General features: G+C 47.4%; 1 protein-coding gene across 3 annotated transcripts in view; it reads right to left on the minus strand.

Moving 5' to 3' along the window:
• Positions 1–21755, minus strand: part of LOC135368198 (laminin subunit gamma-1-like) — an 89126-nt gene that overhangs the window by 37360 nt on the left and 30011 nt on the right. For all 3 annotated transcript variants that reach the window (XM_064601332.1, XM_064601330.1, XM_064601331.1), the window contains exons 2-4: positions 8459–8760; positions 6805–6935; positions 6568–6740 (exon numbers count right to left, since the gene is read on the minus strand). In XM_064601332.1, coding sequence (XP_064457402.1) covers positions 6568–6740; positions 6805–6935; positions 8459–8760 — 606 coding nt within the window. The remainder of the gene's footprint in view (positions 1–6567; positions 6741–6804; positions 6936–8458; positions 8761–21755) is intronic.

A 21755-nucleotide genomic window follows, 5' to 3' on the forward strand; every position in this document is an offset into this window, starting at 1 on the left:
AATATGGCTGGTCTTCCACGATGATGCCAATACATATACAGGTGGCGCTTGCTTTGCTAAAATGGTCTATTGCGAAAATCGTGCAGAAAGGGCAGAAGGGCATACGCAAATTCCAAATTGTTAGTACGACTAGTGCCGCGAACGCCTAGTTCCAGTTTGCTATTGCTACATATCACCCATGCTAGTTGCCCAACTTTGCCGGTGTGCCGGAAGCATAACAATCAAAGTGTTCGAGCCCCGTCCTCCTCCGCCCCTAGCGGTAATCAATGAAGACGACGTTCCACTTTTGAGAACTGAAATAAATGTTGATCATGGTGCACCCTTAAAAACGAACTTCACAACATAGCAGGCATTGCCAACCATCATCCCCAGTGACATCGTTCTCCCCTCCCCCCGATTTGCTGAAAACGGGGGCGTACGCTTTCTTTCTTTTTCTGTTTTCTTCCTTGCCGACGTACAGAGTGTCCCAGAAAACGTGTCATTCAATTATAATAAAAAAAAAACTACACCACCTAGAGTCATGCGGTCAATGGCATTTGTTCTTACTGGGCTTTTGCCACCTCCTCATGTGAATGTCGTCTAACGTAAGTTTAATTATGTAAATTTTTGCGAGCTTAAGTCGGAAATTTGACTAGTAAAGGTCACTTTTTTACCCCAGCAATGTGAAGAGTGTGTCTAATTTAGTCAAATTAATGATAATTATTGACAGAGATATTCAGGAGCTATCCCATCGAAGAAAATAGCCGAAGATCATGCTCTACGGAGGTCACACAGAATAGCGCACACTCTTAAAAATGAACTTCACCGCATAGCGCGCTCCTAGCCAACCGTCATCTCGAATGATATCGTTATCTGCCCTGATTTGTTGAAAACGGGAGGCGTACGCCTTTTCTGTGACACTTCTGCTGTTCATATTTGTCACAGAAAAGGCGTACGCCTCCCGTTTTCAACAAATCAGGGCAGATAACCACATCATTCGAGATTATGGTTGGCTAGGAGCGCGCTATGCGGTGAAGTTCATTTTTAAGAGTGTATGCCACATTTATTTTCCTATGGGAAAAAGAAGGTGGTCTGCCTGCTCAGAATAGTGGCGGCCAATTACATATCCAAGTGAGGAGAGTAGGGGTCGAAAAAATTAAGCTGAATACTTTAGAAGACGAAAAGAGGAAGGGGAGAGGATGCTGATTGGATATAGGAGGCGTACACTCTTAGAGACGAACTTCACCGCATAGCACGCTCCTGCCCAACCATCACCTCGAATGATACCGTTATCTGCCCTGATTTGTTGGAAACCGGGGAGGCGTACGCCTTTATTGTGACAATTATGAACAGCATAAGTGTCACAAAAAAGGCGCACCCTCCCGTTTTAAAAAAATCGGGACAGATGACGACATCATTCCAGGTAGTGGTTGGCTAGGAGCGTGCTGTGCGGTGAAGCTGCTTTGAGACTGGAGTATGGGGGCAGCTTAAGCTATAGTGTGCAGACTTGTTGCGTATACATGCCTTCTGCACCACTTCCGGTTTGTTGCCAAAACGACATCCGGTTTCGCAGCAGACACACTTTTCAGCAACCACTATCCCAATTCGTACAGTTATCGCTTCTGATTTGAGGAGAGGGGACCCGTGTCCACCTTTATACGGCAATTCAAACTGTCACAAAGAGGCGCAATTTGTTTTTTTTTTTTTTTTTACGGACCTGCGTTAGTCGTGACGTTGCCCGCCTTGCGAGGCCGACTACGGCAAGCAGTTACACCACCACCACCACCACCACCACAAAGAGGCGTACGCCTCCCGCTGTCAACAAATCAGAGAAGTGAAAGCTGCATGGTGGCTAGTTCCGAGCGTCTTTAGTCGCGGAAGGACTGGAAATCTTCGTGGCGCCGGAAGTTGTGATGGAGGCTTGTTTATGTTTACGCGAGAATGTCATGTATTGTGATGAAACTATATTTAAGAACGAGAAACGACAATTTCGGCACACCTAATCAGTACCGTGACATACAAGCCAACATAGACTGAACGGATAAAGACGCGGTGTTGGAACAACTAGATAATAGGACGGCTGACATCTTAACTATTGATACGCACTCAAAAAACAGAGCTTCACCGCACAGCACGCTCCTGGCCAACCGTCATCCCGAAGGACAGCGTTCTAATCATTGACTTGATAAAGACAGCAGGTGTACGCCATCTTTCACTTTTGTGGCGTTTATAAGCTGCATAATGCAACGGAAATGGCGTACGCCCCCGTTTTCAGGAAATCAGGGGGGGGAACGATGTCACTCAGGATGATGGTCGGCTATAGGAGCGTGCTATGTGGTGAAGTTCATGTTTATGAGTGTAGGCTGAACGCGACTAGAGTCGTTTTTCCTCGGGCCGAATAACAACAGAAAATTAACGAGCACAGTAAAAATAAGTTGGATAAAGCTTAAAAAAAATAGGTCAGTGTCTTTTTTAGGCAAGCTCCCCAAATTCTCGATTGACTGCATACCTAAGGACTTTGTTAGGAAAAAAAAAAGAGAGAGAGAAAAAAAATCGCAGGTCAAGTTTTCCAATGTGGACACGCATAAAGTCAATTATCCCGACGACACATATTTTGAGACCACTAACTATTGTGAAGGAACGGCCACTTCCAAAGACAGCACCATAGCCCCGGAACTGGGCGGTTCCAGACGTTCATGTCGAAATGACGTCAATAACATCTCACACAGCACCAGGAAATACAAAGGGGGAAGAAAAACAAGAAAAACGCACTCAGCCTGTTCCTGCCGCTCACGAGCACCTGCTGCTGAGTGTCCTCGTAATCCTCATAGTCGTCGTACTCCTCGGGTTCCGAATCGTGCTGTCTCGACTGAGTGTCCCCGCGGCGTGGATAGTGCGTTCCGCACGCGTTCAGCGCAAGAAGAAGCACCAGTCCGAGTCGCGTCACCCACACGAGCGTAGCGTTCATGGTAAAGAGCGCAGATCCGCACCGAATGTCCGCGCTTGAGGTTCGCAACCAGGCTAGAGCACCTGGTGAACCTCCAGATGTTGGTCGGAAGGCAGCCGCCAACTGAGACGTCCAGCCGCTGATCGCCCACGCTCAGCGGAGGACGGTGATTGCGAGAAGGACGCCCATATACTTTGTTCCAGAGAGAGAGGAAGGTTTCGGACGAGAACAGGTCCGTACTGCGGAAATGGCGGGTGTTTTGAAGTTGCCGTCTTCCGTCCTTTTTTCGCGCACGCGCGCATGACGCGTCCGTGGAGCAAAGTTTGCAACACTTTCGCGCGCTCATCGGGAATTTCGGGGGCTATGACTTTGGAGTGGGGTATAAGGAAATATACAACGAACGAAGCGATTTGTTCCTCGTTGCTTTCGAGCGAATACACATCGGTTAAATAAACCTTTGAATACAGTGAACCCTCGTTATTATGACCATGGTCGTTCCCGAAAATTTTGGTCATAATGCGGAATTGTCATATTAACGGGGGGATTTGCAGAGGTTTCACTGCATTGTTCCCCAGGAGTATGGTCGTAAAGCGCGTATGTCAGATTATCGGGGGTCATATTAACCAGGGTTCACTGTAATAGCAAACCATCATCCCGAAGGACATCGCGCTCTGCTCTGTTTTGTTGAAAGCGGGAGGCGTACGGCGTTCTTTGTAACACTTTAAATGCAGTATATACATGGTGTTTCAGTTAAATCCCCGGGCTAAATGATTCGAGAACGGGTGCACAATCCGACGAACTTTCTTTTTACAAGTATCTGTCCGACACCACTATATGAGCTGCGCACCGTGTGAATGAGTGGGAGGCGCTCATTATTTAAATAAAAATTCAAATGACTTTTGTAAAAAAGTCATTTGAGACTTGTAAAAAAGTCATACATCTTTTTTGTAAAAAAAAGTCAGCGGGGACGTACGCCATTTTTGTGGCATTACGAAGTTCATAATTGCCACAAAAATGGCATAGGCCACCCCGTTTTTATCAAATCAATGGAGAGAACGCTGTCAAGTTTTTTTGCGAATGTCGACACACTTCCCTGTGAAGCCGGCCCAGGTCGCGTGCGGGCAGCGCCTGTCCACCTCCTTCCTTTTCGTTTCTTCCCGATGTTAACACGGAATTGAAAAAATAAAATAATAACGGGGGGGTGTAACTGTGTGCCACAAACCTCGCAGCTTGTATCTTCTCTAATTTCCGAATTAGTCCAGTTAACGATGAAAGATGAAAGACCGGCAATCCAGAAGATGTGGGTTTGAGTCCTACAGCTGGCTAACCTTTTCAGTGACTTTCATCTTTCATCGTTAATTTCTTAGGCAAATTGAGCTTTGTATGTATTTGTCCCTTCTATGTTGTTCCAGCCTCAGAACTTCAGTTCGTTCATAGTCCAATTAGTTAGCTTTAGCCGTCACGTAGTTCGCGCGAGATATCCATCCATTCGTAACGCTCGAAAGACACTGGCAAGCTACGCGTACTGACACACATTATAGAAAGGCGTTCGACAGAGAGGAGACGCCCCTCCTACGCGTAGACGGCGCAACGCCATTTTTGTCCATCCACGGCGGGGAGGGGAGAATTACGCAATACCGAAAGCGGCGTTTCCGTATTGACGCATTTTCAGCTCGCGGATGCTCTAAACGCGTGGGAAAGACCAGATGAGAGAAAGACGGACCATGTGAAGGTATATAGAAGATGAGCAGCGCGTCGTCCACCTCGCAAATAAACGCTTCAATCTGAACCTTGATTCGGAGGGGACGCCTCCGACTTCCTCGAAGGGATCACAATCTCGCCAAGTAGCACAGAGGGCCCGATTCGTGCGAAGGTTTTTTCGAGTACCATACACATGTCCAAATGTCCACTCATATGAGGCAGCTGTATAAGGGAGTATTCGTGAAGTGGCATATAGATCCACACATGATTCACGTGCGCCTCGCATTGAGATGTTGCCCGCTTATTCGATAGAGGGACGCTCCACGAGCAACAGGTGAAAGAGGGAAACTGATCTGCTGCGGAGACAGCTGAACTACTTGCATACGAGCATGCATTGTAGAGTTCAGAAAGGGGATGGAACGACGAAATGATGTTCGAATCTGTGTACATGTATGTACGTGGTGCAGATGTTGGCCAAAGTGCAGAGGCATGTCTAGGGTATGGCAAGTACGGGATACAAGGGTGCCTGAATATGAGCAGCCTCCGGGGTGAAGACAATCCTGTAGCCTGTTACAAATTTCCGCCATCTTGAGGCACACATGGTGTCCCCTTCTGCAAAGGGTGGCTCCTAACTTTAGAGAAGCGTGTTCCCTGCCGACTGTCACGACATCAGCGGCAAAAAAAGAAAAAGAAAAGAAGGAAAAAAATGATGGAGAAGTGATGATGGCCCCTTGAAGTCACGACAAATTACGAACAGCTTTGGAAGTACTAAGGTCGATTTTGTGCGAAATGGCTCGCGGGAGAGTTGTGTGGAGTCAAGTGCTCGTGCCGGACATATTTATTTCAAGGATGTCAGGAAGCGATTTTTCCCTTTAACAGTATTTCGCGAGATTTCAAATTCGTAAGAAAATCAAGTTCGCTAAATTCGTGAAGATTACTACTTCTCTCGTGTGCTCACGTAATCACGGGGAATATCCTGCGGTTCAGCTACAAGGCACTCCATGCATTGTAGACGACAGGACCGATGATGTCATCTCCTGGCCAACTATCATCCCTAGTGACATCGTTCTCGCACCGGACTTGTTGAAAACGGGAAGCGTACACCTTTTTTGTACCGCTTATGCAGTACACGCTTAGAAATGAACTCCACCGCATAGCACGCTCCGAGCCACCCATAATCTCGAATGATATCGTTATCTGCCCTGATTTATTGAAAACAGGACGCGTACGGCTTTTTTGTGACAATTATGAACACCATGAATGTCACAAAAAGGAGTACGCCTCCTGTTTTCAACAAATCGGGGAGTGTAACGATATCATTCGAGATGATGGTTGGCTATAGGAGCGTGCTATGCGGTGGAGTTCATTTTAAGAGTGCGCGGTTCCACTGCACTCTTAGAAATGAACTTCACCGCATTGCACGCTCCTAGCCAACCATCATCTCGAATGATATCCTTATGTGCCCTGATTTGCTGAAAACGGGAGGCGTACGCCGTTTTTGTGACAATTATGAACCGCATAAGTGTCACAGAAAAGGCGTACGCCTACCGTTTTGAACAAATCAGGGCACAAAGCGATATCATTCGAGATACTGGTTGGCTAAGAGCGTGCTACGCGGTGAAGTTGACTTTTAAGAGTGTAGGAGCGTGCTATGTGGTGAAGTTCAGTTTTAACAGTGTAGTGCCGGGGAAAAGGAATGCAGTACTCTAGGCGAAGCTATTCACTCCGTACGCGGGGACGTTGGATCGCTACTCGCAGACGACGATGGTTCGCCTTCATGGCTACGACAGCAAAAAGCACGTTCGTGATTGGCTACCGCCGTTGAAAACACGATCCTGATTGGCTGTCTGTTTACAGTTGTTACGTCACGTCGACGAGTAAGCAGGCTTTTTCCATCTATAGGCGCTGTTAACAGAACTCGTGTACGGAAACGCACTTACGTTTGCATTCGTGGGCGTCTATGTTGGTAGCACTTCCCCAGGGCTGATCGTTGTACGAGCTGAGGCAGCGCTCGCAGTTGGGACCGTCGGTGAAGTGTTCGCACCGGCACACCTGCTGGCGACCATCTCCCGAGCTGGGGTCGCACGCCATAGCGTGCCCATTGCACTTGCACCTGTCTCAACACAGTGGCATATGTTTCAGTTATCGCAATGCTACGAAGCTATACGTGTACTTACCTTCCGCCGACGGCAAAGTCCGAAATGGCGTAGTAGTAAGAACGCAGTACCTGCTTGTCCCCGAAGATCTCGTCGCCGAAAGTGTTCAGACGGGTGAGAACTATGCGAATCGAAGTAGCAGTCACCCATTCCTGGTTAAAAGTCAAGTCGTGTCAGTCACTGCACCAATTTCTTATAACGCAACTTCACCACACGACACGGTGCTGTGAGGGCCAACCGTTACGCGTAGTTTGATAGCGTTATCAACTCGTCTTTGTCCCCATACCGCGCGCGTTAAAATCAACTCTTCGCCCGTGATTCGCCGCGACCTCTTGTGCAAGGCTACCAAAATGGCTTTGGAGCGCGCGTACTTTAACGCAACGATAACGCTTGCTATGTCAGAGTTCAAAGCATTGACCTCTGATTTGTGGAAAACGGAGGGGAGTACGCATTTGTGTGACACCTAACGTAACTGCCCCCCCCCCCCATAAGTGTCACAAAAAGTCCTGTCACGATGTTCCGTTTTACAAGTGTCCTTTCACGTCTTACCCTCTCCACTCTAAAAACAGAACTTCACCGCATAGCACGCTCCGCGCCCACCATTGCCACGAATGAAAGGGCTATCGCTTCTGATTCGAAAAGACATGGAGGCGCACGCCTTTTTATGTCCACTAATCGTATCGTTCGTGGCAACAGTTGCCGCGCAGCGTGCTATGCGGTGAAGTTCGGTTTTTAGAGTGTACGGATTTTTTAAAAAAAGAGTTGTTTATTGTATTTGATATTATAAATCAACCTCAAGTGAAAGACTCTGTACGCAGAATATAAATGCCACAAGCGAACGTTAAGCGGTTCCACGAATTTCCATCAGAACCTGGTAAACTTCCGTCTGTCTCCCAGGAACAGCGCTCGTCTCCGCCCTCCGCTCCTCGTTGGAGGACTGCCAGCAGCTGATGTGGGTTGCCAGGCGCGTGGCTAGACTGGGTACGCCATGACGTCACATATACCTCTCAAACCAGAAATGACTTTTATGATACTTCCGCAGCCACGTGTAAAAAGAATGTTATCGGGAGAATACCGTGGAAGAAACGCGGATTCGAATGGCCTAAATTCGGTGAGACACTCAAGGCGCGAGATTTTGTTCGCCGTGGCACTTCGTGCTCCATAATTTATTGTCGGCACTATAAATCATCAGAATCCACACGGCCTGAAATTGCCGCACAGGGTACGCACTTCTTCAGGTTTGAGGACCTGCTACAAGTGGTCAAGAATATATTGCTTTTTTTGCGACTTGGGCTTGATATATTCTTGACCACTTGTAGCAGGTCCTCAAACCTGAAGAAGTGCAGCCTATTGCACGAAAGTCTCGTTTTTTCGCAAAGTAAACTGTTTAATGCTCTCAACCGTTTTCTCTCTACTCTCAAAACAGACAGACGATAGACTCTAGACACGCGATCCAGGGTCAATTAAACACTATGTGAAGACAGAAATTGAGGAGGGGGTCAGGACATCCGGGACCTCCCCTCTAGATCCACCCCCTGGTCACTTCCGCGCTCTTTTGACGTGCAAAATTCCGGAAAACGCACTACCAGTTTTTTTTTTTTTTTTTTTCGAGTCTTTTGTATCGTTCTTCCGAGAAGAAATGTTTGTCGACGCCATTCGAATTTTTGAAGCTCACCTGAAGCACCGAACTGGTTTCGAAGTGAAAGGCAGACGGTCGCCCTTCTAACGTGGAGAAGGCGACGTTGCCTCCCGTGAGGGGAACCAGGGCCGTGTACTCGGCCGTGCAGAGGGCACGCGTCTCGTCGTCCCGGTTGATGTGTCCTCCGCTCTTGATTCCGTACGTCTGCAGACAAGTAGAACTGTAGTAGTGGTACGGCACCCAGGGCCCGTCCTCTGTCGTCCGCTTGTAAATGGCGAAGCTTTCCGGTCGCATAGAGTGGAACTTCAAACGGATGTAGGTGATGTCGAATGCCCGTCCTTTAGAGAAGAGGGGGAAAAAAAAAGTCACTCGGGTACAAGCATACGTTGACACTTGACAGTGAGTCAATCGGGTGAACCACATATTCAACAAAGGATATGCTTAGGTCATGCTGGGAACGAAGCTATTCAAAAAACCGTCGTGTACACGGCGGCAAAAAAAGTCGCGCACACGGCAGTGGTCAATCATTGTATTTATTTATTTGTTTTCTTATTTATTTAAAGGTACTGTAAAGCAGCAGAAGCCGAATTTTATTTAGCGTGGCTATTCGATAGTCCAAGCAATCAGTACAAAAACGGCGCAAATTTCATTCCAATCGGTGGTGCAGTTAATTAGAAAATTACAATTAAAGATTATGGGCAACACTGTATTAGTATTCGGAAGGGATCCGTACTCTCAGCCGCGTACGGCAGCAACCACGTTGCATGCGTATAACACTGGGCCCGACAGCCGAACAGCGCTGTGTTTCTTTTTTGATTTTATTTCGCAAAAAACACACTAAACAGGGGTCTCTGCCCTCCTATGGAAATATGATACGAAATAATATAGCCACGAAAAGAACAAAACGCGACAAAATAGTGCTGCATGCATAATACATATTCGACAGTGTCGCCCACTGCACAGGGTTCGACACCAGGCGTCGCGCCGCTGCACTACGCCGGATTTTTCATGATAAATTAAAAATATTTAGAGAGCGTTGTCGGTCGTATGGTTCCGCATATGGGATTTACAAGTAACAAAGTCTCAAGCCACGTCGCCAGCATATCCTGCTTGTCTACTGCTTTACAGTACCTTTAAAATGCGCAAGCTGGTAGATACACGCGACGAGATGAACCTGAGCTTTCGCGAGCGAGAGGACTGACGGCGTCCGTTTGACGAAGTGATCAGTTGTGTGTCGTCGCCTTCTTTGTGTACGTCCATGTTTGTTTGTTTGTGAGAAGAAAAAAAAAAGAGAGGATAAATTGATCCCATCTCCCAACGTGTCCCAGCACTGAAGGCTTTATCGATTTTAAGTTTTCATTGTGTCCGTTTGACGCCAAGCCAGTATGGAGTTCAGTGTTGCAAGCTAAGGCTTTTCTCATCCTGAGACTTGGACAATGGCAGTAATTATGTACGGCTAACCAGATCTGTCCGTAGAATTTACGGTCCATACTTACACTTCAGAATAAAGAACTAGTCAGATGCGAGACTTAACAGTTCCGTGAAAATAATTAGACCCGCAGCGTAACTAGTTACCGGTAACTCAAGTCGCTGTAATTAGTTTTCGTTCTCCGTTATTAATTACTTCCAGGATTACTCTCAACTGAACTGTAATGGTGACTGTAACCTAAATACTTCGGCAAGTATAACTCGTAAATGCACTTGGAGTTATACTTTTGGAATTACTTTGTACGCGATTTGGGATTCAACTTCGTACACACTCATGAATTATTTTCACGATGTCTGCGACTACCTATTGACGAAACACAGCATCATCGTGACCACAACGCGGGTACGGAACAATGGATCAGCGGTATACTTGAACAGTAGCGGTGGCGCCTTCCCACGCAGTATCCTCATGCGGGAAGTGTCGCCGTCTATACCAACTAATCCGAAACACGTCAACGAGGCGCGCATTACAAAGTTCCCCGAGTAAGAATATAGAATAACATTGCACACCGAAATTGAAATGAATGTGACTCGGTGTAATTCAATTACCCTCTAGAGTATCTCTAACCGTAAGTTACAATTATGATTTTGCCACGTGTTGTAATGTAGTTGTAACTGCAACGCAATTACTTTTGAAGAGTAATTTTTACGGGTATGCTTAGAAGTACACTATTAAAGATGGATTTCACCGCATAGCACGCTCGTATAGCCAATCCTCATCCCGAGTGACATCGTTCTGTCCCCTGATTTGTTGATAGCGGGAGGCGTACGACAATTTTTTGTGACAATTATGCGGTGTATAAGTGTCACAAAGTGTTATAAAGCATTATTCTGTGCAGTGGTTGCTCTCAAGCCCGTTCCATGGCGGACGTTTTTTTTTTTTCTTTTTTTAGTGGACAAAGAGGTACAAAAAGGGCGTACTCCCCCTCGTCCTCAAATCATTCGCGCTGGTTTGCCTCGAGCGTGGTTCTTTTCTGAGTGTGCAAGGTCGACCGTCGTCCAGAATGATATCGTTTTCTCTTGTGATTTGTTGAAGATGGGGGGGGGGGGGGGGGGGCGTACGTCTTTGTGTGACACTATAGTACCTTATAGACACGCAGCAAACTTTATGCAGTAAACGGAGCGGCAGTAACTTCACCCCCAGCGGCATGGCCGAGCGGGTTAAGGCGTCTCGCTCGTTGGTGATAGCCAAGGTCGTGCTGAAGACTGGGAGGTGGTGGGTTCGAATCCTACCACCGGCTGTGCTGTCTGAGGTTTTCCCTGGGTTTTCCGAAGACTTTCCAGACGAATGTCGGCACAGTTCCCCTTGAAGTCGGTCCAGGACGCATAGTAACCCCCCTACCCCCCTCCCACTCCTTCCTGCTGTCCTCTCTCCATCTGTACGCCGCTCATAGCCACAGTTGCTTCGCGGCGCTAACACGGAATCAAAAAAGTAACTTTTTTCCTTTAAAGGCGTACGCCTCCCATTTTCAACAAATCATGGCAGATAACGATATAATTCGAGATGAGGGTTGGCTAGGAGCATGCTATGCGGTGAAGTTCATTTTTAAGAGTGTAGGTTATGTGCAAGACGGAGCTCCAATCGCGGGCAGGGCTCTAAACGCAGAACTTCGCCGCATAACACGAAGACGCCTAACGAGCACCGAGAATGATATCTGTTTTGTCTCCTGATTGTTCAAAACGGGCGGCGTGACGCAGGAATGAAAGATGTGCTGTTACCTCGACACCAACACAAAAGGAACGGAAAGCATACGCTGCGTCTTTCGTGATTGACGACCACACACACACATAAATGGGATGATGATGGCGGGTACACTGCCCCATTGCGCTTGTGGAAGGAATGAGAAAGTGATGATGATGGAAAGGTGTCCTATCAGAGTTCGTCCATTAGTCCAGTGCTGGAGAGGAACTCAGCAACAACTCGTAGGTCTTGCATCTGACGCGAGGGGTCCGACCATGGCGACGAGCAAAAGAGACCGCAAGTTACGTTTTCCCTCTCCTCTCGTTCGCTGGCCATGTCACGTCGAGACTGGGAGGTATCCGGGTTCGTATCCCGGTGCCGGCTGGGCTGTCTCGGGGGTATTCCTGGGTTTTCCCCAGACGCTTTCAGACGTATGTCGGCACAGTTCCCTTAGAAGTCGGCCCAGGGCGCACATTCCCCCAGGGCGTCAGTCGTGACGTTGCCCACCTCTGTGAGGCCGACAATGGCAAGCCCCTTCACCATCACCTCCACAGTCGCATTCTCAACGATCCCGGCAATGGGGAGTGCGCTCTCATTGGTCTCCGCAAACGATTTGAGCAATCATGGCGAGGGATCGTTTGAGGAGACCAAGGAGGAGACCCTCTCCGCATTATCGGGGGCTTCCTGAGAAGGACGGACAAAGCTTAAATTACACTTTTTTCTATCGATCGTAGATCAAGAACGACGCAATAGATGACTGTCGTTCCTTTTATGTTCGTGTCAAGGTAATGGCACAGCTTTAATTCCGCGAGGTCAAACTGTTGCACTTTAATGCACCTTTAAATACAGCTAGAGGTTGCTCAAAGGGAGACTTCGCAAGGATTCGACAAAAATTAGGTGAGCATCATACCGAACACGAACCACGCCCTCGATACCGAATACAACATTCGCATTCATTTTGCGCGAGTAATTAATTCGGAAATGATGACAATACCAAACCGAAACCGAAATCAGAAGAGCAGAAGACAGAGCTCCATACTACGTTACCCGGCATTGTCGTCTGCTACGAAGCCTGCATTCTCCCTCGCCAGATGCTGTATGATGTCAGCAGTGTGTTGCTTTCAGTGCCCTCTCGCTTCACAGAGGCGAAGCGCTCGCTTCGCAATAAATTCGTTTGGATAAAATCTGCGCAGTTTTGGAACGAGATATTTCGTACAAAAGTTCCTGACATCTCAAAGTTTACGGGTACGCCACAGCTGAATTAGAAGTGTCACTGATTTTCGGGGGACGAAGTGAAATCCTTCTCCCTTCAGCGCCACGTGCACACCAGATCGCGTGGCTGAGTGGTTAGCGCGCTGGCGACGTCACGTCGAGACTGGGAGGTACGCGGGTTCGGCTCCCGCTGCCGGCTGTGCTGTCTGGGGTTTTTCCTGGGTTTTCTTCAGACGCTGTCAGACATATGTCGGCACACTTCCCTTAGAAGTTGGTTCCGGACGCTCATTCCACCAGATTGTTAGTCGTGACGTCAGGTGGGGGTGGTGAGCGCTTTCACTAGCACCACCGACACTTGCAGCAGAGACAGCTATTATGGCGGCGAGCAGTGTGTCTGTAGTTGGTGGCGAGTGATTCATATTCAAGTTCCTTGTGGGGGAAGAATAACGTTAAACGAAGCAGTCAGTGACAACTTAAGTCCTACAATGGGACAGCCCACTCATCCGTTTAAGGCTCCTGCGATTAGCTACCAGCCTTTGCACGACGCGCCCCCGCTTCGCGATGTAGTGCAATTGGCCGCGCCGCACTACATTCGCGTGCGCGGAGAGATTCTTGTGTGGAGGCGGGGTCAAGTATGTTGTCACTGACTATACGTTCTTTCATTGGGCGTAATAATTGGAGAATGTTCGTCGACCTGTTTTGTGCCCCTTTAATACCAAGTTTTTATTTAACCACAACTATGTGATTTGTGCCAGTGACAAAACATTTCTATACCAAAGGCCTCAATGAGTTGCCACAACGATGCCACATCGGTGTCTAGACGTGCACGGTGAATATATTGAGAAACTGACGCAGTCTGCTGCTTTCCGAATTTCCCAAGGTATTTAAGGAACTGTAAAGTGAATGGCAAGCCTGTAGGAACTGTATGGTCTCCTGAATGCTTGTACACTCTTAAAAATGAACTTCACCGCATAGCACGCTCCTAGCCAACCCTCATCTCGAATGATGTCGTTATCTGCCCTGATTTGTTGCAAATAGGAGGCGTACGCCTTTTTTGTGACACTTATGCTGTTCATAATTGTCACAAAAAAGGCGTACGCCTCCCGTTTTCAACAAATCATGGCAGATAACGATATCATTCGAGATGACGGTTGGATAGGAGCGTGCTATGCGGTGAAGTTCATTTTTAAGAGTGTAACATGGACGCTTTAGATACGTAATACTCCTGCTGCATACTGAGCACTTTTTCAGCAATCGATTTTCAAAAATTGCTGCGCAAAGCGAGCTAGCGGACCCCAGAAACGCCCCAATCCTGAGGCGCCTCTCGTCCAGACGATACATTAGGGGGGATCGTCAGTGTCTTACAAGTGCAGTATGTATTTCATTGCGAGGTTGCACGATGTGTCTATTCCTGAACACAAGAACGCAAACCATACATTCGTTTAAATCACTTGGATGCGAGGTTTTGCAAACAGCAGCGGTATACAGCGAGAAGGCGACAGAGAAACGCGGAGAGAGAAAAAAGGCCAACAGATGGCGCAGATCGCCTCACGGGAAAGAGCTGGCATGTTTTTTTACAACCGTTTATAGTTTAAACCGAACTTCTCAAGAATTCCTGTTGTTCTTAAAAAAGAGAGACTAATGGTAATTAGTAGTCTATCTAAAATCCGTTAGGTTGTTACTTCAGTATCAGGTGATATCTGCCCGCCAATGCGAGGCCGACTCCAACTTTGTTCTTCGCGAACGTTGAGGGTCGCCACCTTTCAGTTTCTAAAATTGTTCAAAATTAATAAGTGCGAAAAGTATGAAGAACTGAGAGGTGATGACGTGTGTGTGATCACACAGACAAGTTCTACGTGATGATACCTTGAGACATTTAAGTATATATATATTTCACTTCACAGTTCCTTTAAAGAAATAAAAGTATCGGTCAACACTGAACGGCCCTTGTAGAAGCGCCAGGATGCTTCCACACTCGTGGATACATATGGATATTTTTTTTCCTCTTATTTCCATCATCATCATTATGGATACAAATCTTCATGTCGCATCAGTGCGCGCGCTATCATTTGAAGAGCAAAATTTATTCGGCCTATTTTCGCATGCTCGCTGGCTGAGTGCAGATAAACTCGCTCTGAATGAGGCGGATTGCTTATATCTATCCACGTGCTTTCTTGTTTTCACTTTTCCCCAGCGTGATCTTTCTCTTCATGCTTCCAAACTCGTCTCTCGTTTCGCTGACAGCAGGGAAACTGCAGCCTGCATAACCACGAGAAAAAGCAAATGGCACTTCCTGGATATCACCATTATCGCGTCTTCCAACCCGAGCTATTTTTGTCACGTGCGCTCTGTCTGAGAGGTCGGTATCCGAAGCGTTGAAAGAACTTAAAGGGGCTATCGCATCCGGAAAGGTGTGTACGAGACCGATAGGGTAATGTTCGGCATGGTTTCACAATATGCTTGGCCAGGTTTCTCTTCCGAAAGCAGCTTAGTTATTACATAAACGAGTTTTAAAGATTCGCACTCCGTCTGCAGCTAGGCCAGAATGACGTAAGCCGGGCACACGAATGGGAACGCAGCGCAGGTGATTGTCTCCGAGGTTGTCTGCGGCTTTCGCTTACCAGCGCGAGTGCTGACCATGACTTGGCCATGTTCAGCGGAACACGGTGTTACGGTCTTGGCTGTACAAACACGTGCGACGTTAACCAGAAACATCATTCCACGAGCTGATCTCAGACTTCTCCGCGACCTATACAGACGCCATCACTCCCGCCTGGTTGTCGGCCGACGCCAAGGTCTCTCAGCCGCTTCCTGATTGGCCTTGTCCAAGTGACGTTTACAAAGAGGGAATTCCGGAATACTCTCAACATCTGTCGCCTGCTGCTGCCACACTCTTAAAAATGAACTTCACCGCATAGCATGCTCCTAGCCAACCATAATCTCAAATGATATCGTTATCTACCCTGATTTGTTGGAAACTGGAAGCGTACGCCTTTTTGTGACACTTATGTTGTTCATAATTGTCACAAAAAAGCGTACGCCTCCCGTTTTCAACAAATCAGGGCAGATAACGATATCATTCGAATAACGAATATCATGCGCCGGAAGCCTGATTGGCCAGCCGCCATTCGGGATGATGGTTGGCTAGGAGCGTGCTATGTGGTGAAGTTCATTTCTAAGAGAGCAAGCCCTTTCACCATCACCACCACCACCATCATTTCTAAGAGTGTACCGGGACTCGCCTTCTCTTTACGTGCAACATTGAAATGCAGATGAATAAAAAATAAGAGGCATTATCGTAGGAAAAAAAAAGAACTGTCCGATGTAACCATTTCGCCCTTACTATTTTACCCCTGATGTTACACTACGAATTTTCGAATGCTTTCCTTCAGGGTAATTGACAGAGCGCACCTGAACTGCCGGTATAGACACGCCGATATAGACACAACACGCCGGTATAGACACTTGAGGTAAGTGGACTTGGAAGTATTGTCCTGCATGGCCCTCGGGAGTTGCGGGTGACCCGCACGTTGTTGCCGGTGGCAGGTCTAGGTTTTCGCTGTCGGGCGGGTAGCGGGTCGTGCGCGGGCGTCATTGTTGACGGCGAAGCAGGCAGCGAGTCGATCTTATCAAAAAACTATTAGAAGGTACACCGAGTTGCTCAATTTCTTACGCGTCTGTACTGCAGTCGCTCGAAATATCCCAAGCAGCACAATGTACTGAAAGTCGAGTACAACGCAGGGGTGGACGGGTATAGGTGGAAGGCCTTGACAGACTTGCGAAACTAAAGAACATTGATAAGACACATACCGGCCACCCCTATTGCACTCGACTTTCAGTACATTGTGCTGCTTCGGATGACGTAAAACGTCGCTGACAAGGGCGGAACGAACGCTTACACCATCAGGATGCAACAGCGCCTGTGTGTCCTCCTTTGTTCATGTCGCGTTTCGTATCATCAGGCCTCAAGTCACACACCAGCACGTATTTGCACCTTTATGTCCCCTGCGCTGATGTCGTACAAGAAACAAGCACATATCATCTGGCATAGACCAGGGTGTACTCTCCGTTTACTCGTAAAGGTTCATCGCTTTGGGCGTAGCGGGTCGGGTGAGCTTTTGGTAAAAATATGCGGGCTGCGGGCGGATGCGGGTCTAGGGCCTAACAAAAGCTCAGCTACATGACGTGAGGCCGGCCTGGAGTGGGCAGCTTTGTCCCAAGGGACGAGGATGAACGACAAGTTGAAGATGCGGCTGTCAAGGGCGGCAAGCTGTGATTGCAGTGTACGCCTCTATCGTTGATATAAGTCCGACAGCGGAGTTCTCTACGTTGGGAAGTACATCACACTCCTTGCAAATAGGGCTCGCTTCACGCCGTAGCTGATAGCGATAGAACGGAATGAAGGCCACGTTCAGACATAGCCTGTGGATGAGCGAGTTCAGGGGACGAGGACGCTTTGCAGGCAAACGGTATGAGAGCGTTGGGTCTACAGTTCGCAAAGGCGACCTGGTTGAAATGCCGCGTTGCCACTGTAGGGTAGACCAGGAATCAGAGAAATGCAGGACATTAACAGTCTGGTAAATTGCTGTCATACAAATGGCTTAAAATTAAATGCCAGCAAGATTGTCGATCTCCATGGTATTCCACATTCCCTGGCGTAGCTTGTATCTTTCCTTTTTGTTGTCAGTGCATGACGTTCCTCTTCAGTACAGCCGAGATGTCAGATTTCTTGGTGTAACTTTTGATCAACATTTACGTTTTCAGTCTCATATTTAAAATATTACACGTAAAACCTCTTATGGCACAAGCGTGCTCACAAGAACGCTTCACTACTTTTCCACGACCACTCTTTTAAATTTCTGTTATGCGTTTGTGCACTCCAATCTTTCGTACTGTGCCATTCTCTGCGGCATTACTTACAACACTCATCTGCATGCTTTACAAATTACTGAAAACCGAGCTATGAGAATCATGTTTGTCATTACCTTTTTCTGTCCCCTGTCTCTTCAATCAGATGTGTCCATGAGATACTAACCATTAAACAGTTAACATCTCCGCACAAAACTACATATAACGTTTGGCATTCTGAACGGAAATCTCCGCTCCGCAATTATGAGCTATACGATGAACTTCGGAGAAGGCGTTGTTATAGAGCAGGTGCTGAGGGTCGTTTTAACTTTCCTTTTGTCAAAACTACTTACGGAAAATTGACTTTTCTATTTCGAAGTGTTAATAGATGGAATCAAACTCCATCAAATGCCAAAGATGCGAGAAATTTCACCGAATTAAAAAATTTGCGACTTCCTCTTCTTTTTTTCTTTTTTTTTTGCTTTCTATAATATACTAAGAAAAACCTTTTTGAACAGTGCTTGTTCTTACTTTGTTGTTATCCCTTCCTAGCCAAAATAGCACTAAATATTTGTCCACTTAATGTACTAAGACGTGTTTGTGTCTTATTCTCCTGTACGTTTCGTTGTCTATGGCTCTTTACATTTGTACGACATACGGAAGACCCTTTGACCGGGAAATATTCCTTCTGGATCCTCCATCTTGTATGATTAGTGTCACGCATTTAATCTTGTATACTTCCAATAAAAATTCAATTCAATTAATATTACTATTATTATGATTGTTACCACACGATCCGTACTACCTTCAGGAACTGTTGCGCAAGGTAGTTTCACAAGGAAGCGCACATTTCCTGACGTAGTGGACCTTTTCCACATACGTATCCCTGTGGCTCTCCAGTGAACCACCCTCGGAGCGCGTCGAAAAAAAAAAATCCAGATGGGCAGCACGAAGGACTAAAACCGGTCCGGAGTGGGACGGACGAGCTCGCGCCGTTCGCGCGGTCTCCCCACTGGTCTCCACTAGAGTCACTAAATAGAGGTACAGAGTATCGCATTCCTTTTCCGCTCCGGACCCGCCGTTCGGTGTCCGCAATTGGGCCGATCGTGTCACGTGGTTTATCCTTCCATGAACCCGCCGTCCATGTTAAGTCCCTTCCATCCATAACCGGTTTCCTCGGTTGCGAGCTGGCTTGGCAGCGCGCTGTTTTCCGGCGGAGAAGGGGGGCGATTGGCGTCCCATTGCTAGGCGACGCAGCGGCGCAGGACCCAAGATGGCGGCCTCGCTCGCCGGCGTGACTCAGTGTCGCTACTCTGCTCCGTATTTAGTGAGTCCAGTCCTCACTTCCGTCTTCTCCATACTGCGCCATCTGAAGAAGATGCAGAGAACCCTCTCCGGCGCCTCAAGGTCATGCGCATAAGCCCTGGTGAAAAAGCAGCGCAACAACAACAACAACAACGAATAGCCGTCGATTTCATCCAGGTCCTCCTGGCGTGTTGCGGCGTCAATTCATTCGAGCACTTTTATTGGTTGCCGATAATCGTTTGCGACGGGACTGTAACCGGTCGGTCGACTATCCTCCATCCGTCTCCCTTTCTTTTTTTCTTTTTTGCTATAGTCGTGACGACGTCCACTTCTGTGTGGCCAACAACGGTGAGCCGGTCCTGCCCTTACCCCCCCCCCCACCTCTGTTTTATTTGAATTACATTTTTGCATTCTGTCTTTAAGGTTGCAGTACCTCTACACCTCAAGAACAAAACCTGACCGCACAACATGTTCCAAACCAACCATTATCTCGGATGAGACCGTTCTGCCCCTAATCGGATAAAAAAGGAAGTCGCACGCCTTTTTGTGACACTTCCGCAATGACGTTAAATGTCGCAAAAAGACGTACGCCCGGCGTTTCCTACGATCGCATGATCTTTGTATCTTTGTATCGTATATGTGCTTTCACGATGTGCGCGTATCGTTCGGTGCAACGGTTGACCTCCAGCGTCTTCATCAATGCTCATAAGACAATGTCATTGGGCAAGCTATATGAAGTATCAACGTCATCCTGACGTCATAGCCTTCGTGACAAGGTCGTCCGAGGAAATGCCCGGAACTGTTCTTCTTTCACACGCCCCGCAGTGTGTCACTACCAGCGTGATGCATACTTGGTGCGATTAAAAGTGAGCCCAACTTCCGGTTCGTGTCATAAGCGCGTACGACAGCCGCGCGCCCTAATTAGACGCAATTGGTAGGGGGGCGTATGCCAGGAAATAGACCTCTTGATGCAGACCTCGTCTTTCTTGGCAAGTCATCCAAACACACTTTGTTTTGCGCTGCCCAATGCAACATTGTAAGCTCCTATCACTTTAAATCTTTTCACACCTTTAAAGGTGTAACAACGTGCATGGCGCACGCCTTTTTAGGTGTAATTTTGGTAACATCATAATGGAGCACGGTTTCGCACAAATTTTCTTTACTCGAGTGTTGTCTGTCCTCCAAAAATCCATTCTTGCAACATCTCAACATTGTTCAACAGTACTACTGTAGACACTTGCGCGTGCTCGATTATCGATAGCGATGCATATATGCATTAGCTCGTACCAACGATATCCAAGACATACTGAAAGCAAGATTTGCACTGACACTTGATCTTGAGTAATGCTTTCCAAATTTTGTAAAATATCATCCTGGAGATGCAATGTTACGCAACCAGGTTGAATGTGCATAGCGCACACCTTTAAAGGTGTGAAAAAGTTTACAGTGTACTGCACGAGAAGTGAACGGATTGCAAGACGTGCTGACGCGCAGAAAACTTTTTTTTTTTTAATTTTTGCCTGAAAGCTGTACACGAGCTGAAATATTGCAAGAATGTTCCCGGAAGACACTGTCCCCAGCTGGTGTCGGTATACCGCTGAAAATTGCCCCCCACCCCCCCCACCCGGAACTCCAAGGTCGCTTCTGCAAATAGTGCACTATTTAGTCATAGGTTCTAATGGTTACAGTGAACCCTCGTTATTATGACCATGATCGTTCCCGAAAATTTTGGTCATAATGCGGAATTGTCATATTAACGGGGGGGGATTTGCAGGGGTTTCACTGCATTGTTCCCCAGGAGTATGGTTGTTTGGCGCGTATGTCAGATTATCGGGGGTCATATTAACGAAGGTTCACTGTATACCCAGGTGTCATAATAGGAACCTCTGAACATCCACACAGTACGCGACGTGGATGTGAGCTGAGTTGTAGGGAACTTGAGGTACATATCCCATGCACAGATATGCACACGAATAGCACGTGCCACTATATAGCACGTGCAGGATCACTCTACGCTCGCAATATGTTCCACTGGCAATGCGTACTGAGTGTGCCTTTCTCAAATGTCTTTCTCTGAGTCGGGAGGGAAAATCGGGTGTTTTAAACAGGTTGTAATTCGAAGCGAAATTCGGGATATTGGGATGACCCGCGATAACATCCGAGTGTATCAGCAGTATCAGCATTTCTATATACGTTCTGTTCAACAAACCGCCCACAGTCAAGTGTGACTAGTGACTGTGGTGCATACACTGCTCAAACAGTCATTCGCGACTTCTCGTGACGATCACCACACGTAACCAGGGTTGCCGGATTTGGCTACTTTCTGACTGTCGTGGCGGCGAAATTTGGGCAATGGCGACCTGGCTATTTTCTGGATACTTTCGTGGATTCTTCTTCGTACTATGTTGCGGACTCCAGAGCCCCCAAAATAGGGGTAGTCTTCATCGTGCACCACACAATGCCGAAGTATACGCACCGTGCGATCATTCCTGCTTCTCTTGGCGATCGGCCTTCTATCAGTCGGCACGATGTCCTACCTACTATTTTGATTGTGTGCCTGATGTTTTGGCACTCTTTAAAAAGTCCTTCATTCAATATATGATTCCTGCTCACGACTGGCTGCAGAATTGGCTACATACAAGAAAAATTGGCTACTTTTATCTACTTGCTCATGGCGTCTTGGCGGCTTTTCAGAATTTTGACCTGGCAACCCCTCATGTAACATGAAATGTCTTTCGCAACCTTATTGTTGCGCTCAAATAATATCCAAGTCACTCATGCATACCTATATACTTCTTC

The sequence above is a fragment of the Ornithodoros turicata genome, chromosome 9 (genome assembly GCF_037126465.1).
Source record: "Ornithodoros turicata isolate Travis chromosome 9, ASM3712646v1, whole genome shotgun sequence".
In the NCBI taxonomy this organism is placed as follows: Eukaryota; Metazoa; Arthropoda; class Arachnida; order Ixodida; family Argasidae; genus Ornithodoros; species Ornithodoros turicata.